General features: G+C 43.7%; 2 protein-coding genes across 5 annotated transcripts in view; one reads left to right on the top strand and one right to left on the bottom strand.

The window, feature by feature from the left end:
* Nucleotides 1-2,225, bottom strand: part of sytl2a (synaptotagmin-like 2a) — a 146,506-nt gene extending 144,281 nt beyond the window's left edge. The window contains exon 1 of the mRNA XM_069890948.1: nt 2,203-2,225. The gene's annotated coding sequence lies outside the window, so the exon portion shown is untranslated. The remainder of the gene's footprint in view (nt 1-2,202) is intronic.
* The window catches only part of ccdc83 (coiled-coil domain containing 83), a 68,618-nt gene continuing 57,052 nt past the window's right edge, over nt 1,089-12,654 (top strand). For 2 of the 4 annotated variants that reach the window (XM_069890957.1, XM_069890954.1), the window contains exons 1-2: nt 1,104-1,213; nt 1,950-2,043. In XM_069890957.1, coding sequence (XP_069747058.1) covers nt 1,967-2,043 — 77 coding nt within the window. In that variant the 5' untranslated portion in view covers nt 1,104-1,213; nt 1,950-1,966. Of the gene's footprint in view, nt 1,214-1,287; nt 1,668-1,949; nt 2,044-12,654 lie in introns of those variants that run through there. The other 2 variants (XM_069890955.1, XM_069890956.1) reach the window with 2 other exon arrangements.

Raw genomic sequence — 12,654 nt, 5'->3', positions numbered from 1 at the left:
AAAGAGTCTGGAAAAACAACCAACTGAAAAACCTCACAAAGATAAGCGTATACAGAGCCGTTGTCATACCCACACTCCTGTTCGGCTCCGAATCATGGGTCCTCTACCGGCACCACCTACGGCTCCTGGAACGCTTCCACCAGCGTTGTCTCCGCTCCATCCTCAACATCCATTGGAGCGCTTTCATCCCTAACGTCGAAGTACTCGAGATGGCAGAGGTCGACAGCATCGAGTCCACGCTGCTGAAGATCCAGCTGCGCTGGATGGGTCACGTCTCCAGAATGGAGGACCATCGCCTTCCCAAGATCGTGTTATATGGCGAGCTCTCCACTGGCCACTGTGACAGAGGTGCACCAAAGAAAAGGTACAAGGACTGCCTAAAGAAATCTCTTGGTGCCTGCCACATTGACCACCGCCAGTGGGCTGATAACGCCTCAAACCGTGCATCTTGGCGCCTCACAGTTTGGCGGGCAGCAACCTCCTTTGAAGAAAACCGCAGAGCCCACCTCACTGACAAAAGGCAAAGGAGGAAAAACCCAAACACCCAACCCCAACCAACCAATTTTCCCCTGCAACCGCTGCAATCGTGTCTGCCTGTCCCGCATCGGACTTGTCAGCCACAAACGAGCCTGCAGCTGACGTGGACTTTTTACCCCCTCCATAAATCTTCGTCCGCGAAGCCAAGCCAAAGAAGAACTAGATTAAATATTGCTTAATAATGGAAAAAATCACATATGTTTCACGTGATAATTATCATTTTTTATTAATAAGTGGTTGTTATATTCAGAATATTTACATTTTGATTTACATTAATTAGATCTTAATATGTATGCTTAATTTTTCTTTATTTTTTTCTCTCTTTATGGCTCTCCTTAGGAGAGTTGGCTGAAAGGGGGGGGGGTTCTTTTTTTTTTCTTTCTTTTTTTCTTATATATATATATATAGTTCATGTTTATTGTTATATATGTTACTTATCTGTGTTGTGTTTTTTAAAAAAGATAACGGATGATCATGTCGTGACCGCTTGGGGGCACTGTTGCCCCCCCGGATGGTTTTTCTGGGCATGAGATCCGTAGACCAATCAGATTGCGACTTGTGCGTTGCCCCTGGTGACCGCATCGGGCTGCGGCTGCAAATAAACGGAGGCGCAGCTGTTGAGAATGGACACGGGTCGCAGAAGAACGGTCGGTTTCAGACGCTAGATCACCAGGAGGTTCGATGGACGTTGTATTCCCGCTGTTTTGGAGCATGTTGGGTTCCTTTCCCCCCCCCCCCCCCCGTTGGTAGGAGGCGGGGCGGGGGGCGGGGTGGGGGGGAATGGATGGCGTCCTTTTGCATTCTGCATTCTGAGGCGCCCTTGAATTGATGAGATTTAAATGGAGGAAGCCCAAAGAAGAAGTTGCAGCCGGCCTGTTGACAGCGCTTGCCCTCCAGAGACGAGCTGAGCACCAAAAAGAAAGTGCAACGGACATTTAACCGCAGAAGTCAAGCAAATCACTCACAAGGGAATAGAAGTCATGGAAGCGTGAAAGTATAGAAGAATCTTGTCCAGAGATCGCTCAGAGGGGATGTGCTGTTTAGCAGGGGCTTGAAATGTTTTGTGAGGAGAGGTGGAGAACACCGGTGTGGGGTTTTCTGACAGGACTTGAGCACGGCGTGTCGTTTTGGTAATTACCTTACATTACAGGAAAGGTTTGATTGCGCTGGGTTACAAGGACTAGAACGTTGTATATACATCAGAACAGGTTGTAGGGGCCAGAGTTGTCTTTTTTTTAGGAATATGGGATGTAATTGAAATGCCTGGAGAGAGTACACGGGATTTCCAATTGTCCTTGGCAAAGAAGTGGCTAGAAATAGATGGATGAGCAGATTTATTTCTGAATGACAAGTTTGAACCATTCATGACTTGTAGAAGTTTATCAATTGATGCGACTATTTTGAAAATCTAGCACGCCCTGAAGTGAAAATGGGAAAGAAAAAGAGAGTCACTAGAGGAAGTAATGAAGATAAAATGACTTTGGCAGAAGCTGTTCTGGGATTTCGGTATGTATGCACCCTTCAGTTGCCAATGTTATTTTAACTTCAGACGGTCTTTGATATGCATTCCCGTTCTCTTGCAATGTGCTGTCCTTGATTGCTCTAACATTTCATTCCATTGAATTTGTACAGTCTATTAATGAAGCTACACAAGCAGAGACTCACCACAAGGCTCGGTGGGGTTTCAGTGGAACTGATTTATTTGAAGGTCGCGCGCGCCCCTTCAAGGCCGACGCGGGGGTGATGTCATCCTGTTGCTGGGGCGCGAGCTGTGAGGTAATCAGTGGGCCCCGACGGCGCCATCTTCTTGCAGCTGCCCCGCGGGCCGGTTCGGCCCGAGATGTGCACCGCCCCAGAATGTTAATTGAATGGGTTAGAAATGCCAATAGCAACTGAATTGCTCTACTTTTTGTGCATTATGATATATTTTTCCATCCTAATGTTGCAAGATGATTATAATATGAATGCACTATGATGCAGCCGCAAAAATCCAAATTTCATCACTTGTTCATGACAGTAAATTCTGATTCTGAATTGTACTAGTTAATTTTTACTTGCGGTTTTTGCATCTTTGGACTTTGCAGTGGGCATTTCACGTATGATAATTCTGCATTTAAAGTGATGCTACAGATAAATACTGAAAGTCTTGCAGATTTGTCGTCAATATAGCAAAAGCTGGGAGCATGGTGGTGAGCCACTGCAGGATGTCGTGAAGGTACTCACATGTTTAAGAAGATCCTGTTCTTGGATCCACCACCAATGAACAACCTAATATTTACATTTAGGTTGGGGTAGTGTGAAACTTGCATGGCCAGTGGGAAGTGCTGCACCATTTCCCCTCCCCCCCCCCCCCCCCCCCCCCCCAGAAAATAGTATTTATTAGGTTTTTAAATATTACTCAGCAGTATAATAAATTGTATTCAAATAAACTAGGCGAATTTGAAGGGAGTACTGAAACTGGGGCCCCAGTGAGAAAAACAAAAATATCAATTACATTATCTATGACATTTATCTGAGTAAATCCATGTAATGAAAGTAGAAACATTTTGAGTACAACATCAAATCGATAATTTTATTTTTCTGGCCAGCTGGATTGTACAAAATGATGAAACTGATGCCAAATGTTCTATGTAAAGTAATACTGGTAATTATTAGCCATATGAAAACTCTATTACATTTTGGGAGTATAAGAATGCTTGGTTTATGCTTGAGACCTTGTAGCATTTAAACTGGCATGCAAATACTGCTATGTTGACAATCTGCCATGTAGGACTCAATGAGCCAGATTTTGATTTCTGTACTGGATGAAGGTACTTTCCCAGAGGCAATTGTGGAATTTAAATTTTCTTCACTAGGAGCTGCAATTCTTCAAGGGTCTTATGACTTGTGTTCTACAGGATATGAAGTTGTTTATCTCCTTAACCAATCACATTGGACACAGAGTATAAATGAAAATGTTTGATCAGAATACTTAACATCAAATCAAGTACAGAAAGAGAAAAGTAGTAAAACTTTAATTTCTGAGCCTCATCAAATTTTGTTTGTGCTTCTTTCACATTCCATTATGTGTAAAGGAAATGTGATGCGACCACTTCTGTTAAATTCATAGTTCAAGTCAAGTTTATTTTAGTCATTTGATTGCACAAGTGCAACCCCACAAAACAGCATTCTCTAATCCATGGTGCAAAGACACACAGCCAGATATAACATACATATATAGACAAATAAAGCACATGCAGGATAAGTATTAATATATACAAATAAATAAATATTATTTTGTGAATATGAGAGACTGGGACGGTTAATGTGAGCAGTTCCTTTTTGGTCATTCAGCATTCTCACTGCCCATGGGACGAAGCTCTTCTTCAGCCTGGTAGTGCTGGCTCTAATACTCCTGCATCTCTTCTTTGATGGGAGCACTTGAAAGATGCTGTATGAGGGTTAGAAGGGGACATCAATGATTTTGCTTGCCCTCTTCAGGCAATGATCCTGGTAAATCATGTCGATGAGGGGTTGAGATGAGGGAGACTACAGTGATCCTGTCTGCTGCTCTTATGGTTCTGTGGATTGACCTCTGATCCATTTTTCTGAAGCAACTGTACCACACTGATGCAGAGGGCCAGGACACTCTAGATAGAGCTTAGTAGCCTTTCCTGCTTCAGTCTTCTCAGGAAGTGCAGCACTGTTGCCCTTCATGACAAGTGAGGAGATGTTGAATGTCCACAATAGGTCACTAATTAATTGAACACCAAGGTGTTCCTGGTCTGACTGAAGTCCACAATCGTCTCCTTCGTCTTGTCCACGTTGAGACTCTGGTTTTTCTTATCGGAGATTTTCCACCTTTTCTCTGTTGCTGATCATTTTTCCTGATGAGGCCAAATACTGTTGTGTCATCTGCAAGCTTGATGACCCTGTTAGGGGGGGGAGATGGCGGGGCGGGCGGGGGGGGAGATGGCGGGGCGGGCGGGGGGGGCGATGGCGGGCGGGGGGGGCGATGGCGGGCGGGGGGGCGATGGCGGGCGGGGGGGGCGATGGCGGGCGGGGGGGGCGATGGCGGGCGGGGGGGGCGATGGCGGGCGGGGGGGGCGATGGCGGGCGGGGGGGGCGATGGCGGGCGGGGGGGGCGATGGCGGGCGGGGGGGGCGATGGCGGGCGGGGGGGGCGATGGCGGGAGATTAATGCAAACATGGTCATTATTAGCACATGTTTAATATTTTGCAAGTCATGTGCACTTTATCAATTAGTTTCTGCGTATCTCTCTCCGATGTTGCTATAAGCTCATTGTCCTCAGCAAATAGGAGACAAATTTGTTGATGACAGTGAAATGTTTATTAGAGGTTTCACCAGTAAATTAAATAAATGTGGTTAAAAACACACAAAAGCGGCCTTTATTTAGCAAAGGGGTTTTTACGAGGCTCTAAAGGCTGTGTATGGCCCCTCACCCCAAGTCCAAAGACCGCTGCACAGCTCAGATGGCAAAGTCCTCCTCAGCGACAAGATCTCCATCCTCAACCGATGGTCAGAACACTTCCAATCTCTTTTCAGTGCCAACTGCTAAGTCCAAGATTCCGCCCTGCTCCAGCTCCCTCAACACCCCCTAAGGCTAGAACTGGATGAGGTCCTCACCCGGGAAGAGACATATAAGGCAATTGAACAACTGAAAAGTGGCAAAGCAGCAGGTATGGATGGAATCCCCCCCAGAGGTCTGGAAGGCTGGCGGCAAAACTCTGCATGCCAAACTGCATGAGTTTTTCAAGCTTTGCTGGGACCAAGGAAAACTGCCTCAGGACCTTCGTGATGCCATCATCATCACCTTGTACAAAAACAAAGGCAAGAAATCAGCTCAAACTACAGGGGAATCACGCTGCTCTCCATTGCAGGCAAAATCTTCGCTAGGATTCTCCTAAATAGAATAATACCTAGTGTCACCGAGAATGTTCTCCCAGAATCACAGTGCGCTCAGAGGAACTACTGACATGGTCTTTGCCCTCAGACAGCTCCAAGAAAAGTGCAGAGAACAAAACAAAGGACTCTACATCACCTTTGTTGACCTCACCAAAGCCTTCGACACCGTGAGCAGGAAAGGGCTTTGGCAAATACTAGAGTGCCTCGGATGCCCCCCAAAGTTCCTCAACATGGTTATCCAACTGCATGAAAACCAACAAGGTCGGGTCAGATACAGCAATAAGCTCTCTGAACCCTTCTCCATAAACAATGGCGTGAAGCAAGGCTGCGTTCTCGCACCAACCCTCTTTTCAATCTTCTTCAGCATGATGCTGAACCAAGCCATGAAAGACCTCAACAATGAAGATGCTGTTTACATCCGGTACCGCACGGATGGCAGCCTCTTCAATCTGAGGCACCTGAAAGCTCACACCAAGACACAAAAGCAACTTGTCCGTGAACTACTCTTTGCAGACGATGTCGCTTTAGTTGCCCATTCAGAGCCAGCTCTTCAGCGCTTGACGACCTGTTTTGTGGAAACTGCCAAAATGTTTGGCCTGGAAGTCAGCCTGAAGAAAACTGAGGTCCTCCATCAGCCAGCTCCCCACCATGACTACCAGTCCCCCCCACATCTCCATCAGGCACACAAAACTCAAAACGGTCAACCAGTTTACCTATCTCGGCTGCACCATTTCATCGGATGCAAGGATCGACAACGAGATAGACAACAGACTCGCCAAGGCAAATAGCGCCTTTGGAAGACTACACAAAAGAGTCTGGAAAAACAACCAACTGAAAAACCACACAAAGATGCGCGTATACAGAGCCGTTGTCATACCCACACTCCTGTTCGTCTCCGAATCATGGGTCCTCTACAGGCATCACCTACGGCTCCTAGAACGCTTCCACCAGCGTTGTCTCCGCCCATTCTCAACATTCATTGGAGCGACTTCATCCCTAACATCGAAGTACTCGAGATGGCAGAGGCCGACAGCATCGAATCCACGCTGTTGAAGATCAAATTGCGCTGGGTAGGTCACGTCTCCAGAATGGAAGACCATCGCCTCCCCAAGATCGTGTTATATGGCGAGCTCTCCACTGGCCATCGTGTCAGAGGTGCACCAAAGAAGAGGTACAAGAACTGCCTAAAGAAATCTCTTGGTGCCTGCCACATTGACCACCGCCAGTGGGCTGATATCGCCTCAAACCGTGCATCTTGGCGCCTCATAGTTCGGCGGGCAGCAACCTCCTTTGAAGAAGACCGCAGAGCCCACCTCACTGACAAAAGACAAAGGAGGAAACACCCAACCCCAACCAACCAGACACGCTGCAACCGTGTCTGCCTGTCCCGCATCGGACTTGTCAGCCACAAACGAGCCTGCAGCTGACGTGGACATTTACCCCTCCATAAATCTTCGTCCGCGAAGCCAAGCCAAAGAAGAAATAAAGGATGCTGTTTTACTTGCTGAGTTTCTCCAACATTGTGTGATTTTTACTTCAACCACGGTGTCTACAGATTTCCGTGTTTTATTAAATAAATGTGGTAGCTGTCTATTTTTCCTAACCTCAGATGTTAATCTAATCCACGATGCTAGTTTCCTTTTGTCTTCATAGCTCTTGAGTACTTGTTGCAGATATTTTCTAATAGTCTGATTAGCTACTCAGAAATGATCAAGACGATCCATTTTGTTATTATACTCTTAAAATGAAAATGTACTTCTACTTGTTATACTAGTCTACTAGTTTTATAATGCATCAATATAGATGCATATAATTTTGTGTCATAATTTGGGTAAAATGTTACCCATTCTTGTTGCCACAAATCACATTGTTAATGGGATACAGCATGGATATAAAGACAGGCAATAACATGTAAGACATGAGACAGAATTAGCAATAAACTATTCGGTCCATTGAGTCTCCCCCACCATTCAGTCATGAGCTGATCCATTTTCCTACTCAGCCCATTGTATTGCTGTTCCCCATAACCTTTGATGCCCTGGCTCAGTGACTTGGCCTCCACAAGTGTCTAAGGCAACAAATTCCACAGATTTACTACCCTCTTCCTAAAGAAATTCCTCTTCATTTCTGTTCTAAGTCTGAATCCTGACTATATTAGTAACTGGTATTAATTACATCTGGTATAAATTCAATTTGTTGGTTTTCTCACTTAGTCTCCAGTCCTCACTTCAACTCTTTTCAAATGGTGGTGTTCATAAATAAATTGAGGTGCAGCTTAGTTACAAAATTGGACATTTGAATTGTGTCTCTTTTGACTTTAGGTTTGTAAGAAATTCTTGTATTTATTATTTGTATTTTTTTCACAAATATGTTTGTATTGAGGTCACTTTGATTAAACATCTTGAAAATCAATGCAGTTAATATCACCATCACCTGCAGGAAATTCTATGTCTTTGTAACTATCCACATCTTTTGTATCACTTGACACTCTAGTTCAATATTTGTAATCTTTGTATCCTAATTCAGTCTAAGATGAGCATCTAACAACACAATCTTTCTGCATCATGTTCAAGTTTATTGTCATCTGTACATATCAGGAGTTCTATACTGGCTTTGAAAGCAGTGCTGAGGAGTTTCACCAGGTTGATTTCAGAGATGAGGGGTTAGAAGATAGAGGTAGGTAAGTTGTTTCCACTGGTATGTGAGACTAGAACTAAGGAACATGGCCTCAAGATTCAGGGTCATGGATCTAGGACAGAGATGAGGAGGAACTGCTTTTCCCAAAGAGTGGTGAATTGCTGGAGTTCTCTGCCCACTGAAGCAGTAAATAAATTGAAGACAAGGTTGGATAGATTTTGGTGTTGTAGGGGAAATTAAAGGATATGAAGCAGGTGGATGGAGATGAGCCAATCATCAGATCAGCCGTGATGGTATTGTCTGCCAGAGCAGGCTTGATGGGTCAGCTGACCTTCTGTTTCTATTTCTTGTGTTCTTATATCCATAATCAACCTGGCAAAACAGCCTATCTCTGGACCACAGTAAAGGACACAAAGGTCTCTTACATACAAATGATGTATATACATAGCGATCCAAATTAATCCAAAAAACAGTGCCCTCCAAAATATTTGGGATAAAGACTTTTTTTTCATTCATTTGTCCCTGTGCTCCACAGTTTTAAATTTGCAATCAAAAAATTTGTGATTAAACTGCACGTTCCAAATTTTATTGAAGGTTATTTGTATACATTTTGGTTTGACCATACAGAATAAGCAGCACTTTTTAAAAATTGTCACTTAATTTCAGGGCACCATAATGTTTGGGATATTAAGCTTAACAGGTGTTTGTGAGTACTTGGGTATGTTTAACTGCTTCATTGATGCTGGTACAGGAGAGCTAGGCTTGCTTCTAAGCTTCTGATCACCTTTGGTGTCTGTCTTTTTCAACATGAGGACCAGAGTTGTGCCAATGAAAGTCAAAGAAGCCATTATGAGACTGAAAAACAAGAATATAATATTAAGTGTCATCACCCAAACTGAGGATTACTAAAATCAACTGGACCATCATTAAGAAAAAATGGTGAGTTCAGTAATTGCAAAGGGACTGGTAGGCTAATGAAATCCTTTACAGCTGATGACAAAAATTTTCATCATAATGGGGGAAAAAAAAAATCCCAAAACACCTGTCCAACAGATAAGAAAAACCCTTCAGAAGGGTGGCGTCAGTGTGTTAATGACTACTATTTGTACAAGACTTTGTGCACAGAAATACATAAGTTACACTGCAAGATACAAGCCACTTGTTAGTCACAGAAACAGGATGGCAAGATTACAGTTTGCCAAGAAGCAGTTAAAGACCCTACAGAATTCTGCAAAAAGGTCTTGTGGACAGATGAGATCAAGGTAAACTTGCATCAGTGTGATGGCAAGAGCAAAGTGTAGAGGATGAAGGAACTGCTCAAGATCTAAAGCATATCACCTCATCTGTGAAACATGGTGGAGGAGTTATGGCCTCGGCATGTATGGCTGCCGTAGGGACTGGTGCACAACTTCATTGATGATGTTACAGCTGATGGCAGAAGCAAAATGAGAAACCTCTTATCTGCTCAAGTTCGAGAAAATGCCTCCAAACTCATTGGACAGCACTTCATTCTACAGTCAGACAATGATCCCAAACATACTGAGAAAGGAACAAAGCTAAAATCTGGAATATTCTTGAAAGCCAAGTCAGTCCCCAAATCCAATTGAGCATGGCTTGCATGTGCTGAGGAAACTTGAGGAAAGAAGCCTCTGAAACAAGCAGGGACAAATTTGCAGACGATACTTCTGAAGTCAGTTATATAAAAGTGATAAGTCAGTATACAGGAGGGAGATTGAAAACTTGGCTAACTGGTGCACCAACAACAACTTTGCACTCAATGTCACCAAAACTAAGGAGCTGATTTTTGACTTCAGGAAAGGAAAGCCAGATGTATACAATCCAGTGATCATTGGGGGATCAGAGGTGGAGAGGTTGAGCAAATTTAAGTTCTTTGGAATCGCTATCTAGGAGGATTTTTCCTGGACCGAACACACTAAAAGCATGGTTTTCGGAGGTTTGGTTTGACACCAGAAATCATGGCAAATTTCTGCAGCTTTATGGTGGAAAGTGTGCTGACCAGTTGCATCAAGATCTGGTATGGGAATACTAATATCTCTGAGCGTAAAGCCCTCCAAAAAGTAGTGGACACAGCTCAGGACATCACAGGCAAAACCCTCCCTACTATTGAGTATGCTGATTTAGTAGAGCCGCAGCAATCATCACCACACCACCAGCACATTCTTTGTTCTCACTGCTGCCATCAGGAAAGAGGTAGAGGTGCCACAAGACTCACACCACCAGGTTCAGGAACAGCTGCTCCCCCTCCACCATCAGACTCCTCAACAACAAACTCAGAGACTCGTTTAAGGATTCTTACTTGTGCACTTTGATTTTTTTAAAAATTCTCTACAGTTCTTTATTTGTTTACATGTACGTGTGTACAGTTTTGTTTTGCATTACCAATAAGTGGTAATTCTGCCTTGGCCACAGAAAAAGAATCTGAGTTGTATGTGATATTATATATTATATATGTACTCTGACAATAAATCTCAAATCTGATCTTAAGATGGCTGCAGTAGAGGCCTGGTAGAGCATCACTAGCGAAGATGCTCAGCATTTTGTGATGTTGATGAATCACAGACATCAAGCAGTCATTGCATCCAAGGGATATGCAACAAGTATTAAACATGACTCTTCTTTGGCTTGGCTTCGTGGACGAAGATTTATGGAGGGGTAATGTCCACGTCAGCTGCAGGCTCGTTTGTGGCTGACAAGTCTGATGCGGGACAGGCAGACATGGTTGCAGCGGTTGCAAGGGAAAATTGGTTGGTTGGGGTTTTCATCCTTTGTCTTTTGTCAGTGAGGTGACTATTTTAATACATATACCATTGCTGTGAACCAAATATTATGATGCCCTGAAATGAGGAGACAATGTATATATTTTGTAAAAACAAAATACTGTATTTCTTCATTGTCAAATCAAAATATATACAAATAACTCTTAATAAAATCTGGAATGTGCACTTTAATCACATGTGAATTGTTTGATTTACAAATTTAAGTCTGGAGCTCAGGGGCAAATGAAGAAAAAAGGGTCTTTGTCCGAAATAATATGGAGGGATCTGTACATGTATATATATTTTAAATTACAGTTTTCTAGAATTGTTCAACAGTCCCACTGCCTGGAGTCCTTGGTTTTATGCTCTTGTATGTCTTCCTTCAAGGTAGTGGCTCAAAGATACTGTAGGCTGGATGGGAAAGGTCCTCAATGATTCTCTCTCCCCTCTTTCAGCAGACAACTGTGTTTCACTCCTCTTTAAACACCGCTCTCTGTAAATATCAATATCCCAGTGATCTTTTCAGCAGTTTTGACAGTCTCAATGGTTTGTCCAGGACATCGAGCACTGTCACACTGAGCTCTGGCGCACCACGGGCCTGTGTGCTCAACCTGCTCCCCTTCAAACAACTGACCCATGACTGCAAGCCAGATCTAACTCCAGCAGAGTCATCAAGTTTGGTAGTTGGCCTCCTCAGCAAAAATGATGAGTCGTACTACAGAGAAGAGGTGGAAAATCTTGTGATATGGTGTGAGAATGACAACCTCAGTTTCAACATGGACAAGATGAAAAATATGAGGACTCTGGAGGACCAGAAACAACTACCCTCCACCACACATTAATAAGTGGAAAGAATAGAGAGCACCAAGTTCCTCGGAGTCTACTAAATAAATGACCCATCTCGGACAGACAGCATCTCCTCACTTGTCAGGAAGACACAACAGCGACTGTACTTCCAGAGAAGACTGAAGTGGGCAAGGCTCTGGCCATCATCATGACAACCTTCTTGAAGAGTTCTATCAAGAGCATCCTGGTTAGCTGCATCAGTGTTGTATGGTCACGAGAGAGAATTAGATCAGTGGTCAATCCGCAGGACTAGAAGAGTGGCAGAGATGATCACAGGAGTCTCCCACCCCTCAGTATGATATACCAGGATCATTGTCTGAAGAGGGCATGCAAAATAGTTGAGGACCCCTACCAACCCACACACATCTTCCAGTTACTCCTTTTGGGAAAGAGATAAAGGATTATTGGAGCCAGCAGCACTAGGCTGAGAAACAGTTTCTTCCCATGGGCAGTAAGAATGCTGAACGATTAAATGAACTGCTCACACTAACCATCTGAGACTTTATTATTTATTAAACTATATTTATTTTTGTACATGTATATTTGTCCTGCATATGTAATGCTTGTCTGTATATGTTACATCTGGTTGTGTGTGTGTGCGCATGGTTTGCACTGAAGAATGGAGAAACACTGTTTCATCAGCATCGGATGATAAATGAACTTGGACTTAATCACCTTCCTTATTGACCATGATGCAGCTAGTCAAGATATTCTATTGTGCTCCTGTTGAACGAACATTGTTATGAGGCAAGGCATCATTCTCTTGGTTGGTCTGGATGGAGTGGCGGGTCAGGGCTATAACATTGTTCATGGATTGGTTTGGCTGATAAGCAAACTGAAATGTGTCCATTGTCACTGGTAAATGCACTTTGATGCTCTCCATTACCAGTCACTCAAAGCACTTAATGATCATGGAGTGCCACTGGATAGTTATCATTTAATCCAACTACTC

Source organism: Narcine bancroftii, chromosome 7, assembly GCF_036971445.1.
Source record: "Narcine bancroftii isolate sNarBan1 chromosome 7, sNarBan1.hap1, whole genome shotgun sequence".
Taxonomy (NCBI): Eukaryota; Metazoa; Chordata; class Chondrichthyes; order Torpediniformes; family Narcinidae; genus Narcine; species Narcine bancroftii.
Note: the sequence above shows the minus strand (reverse complement) of the source record. Positions and strands in the feature narration are given on the sequence as shown.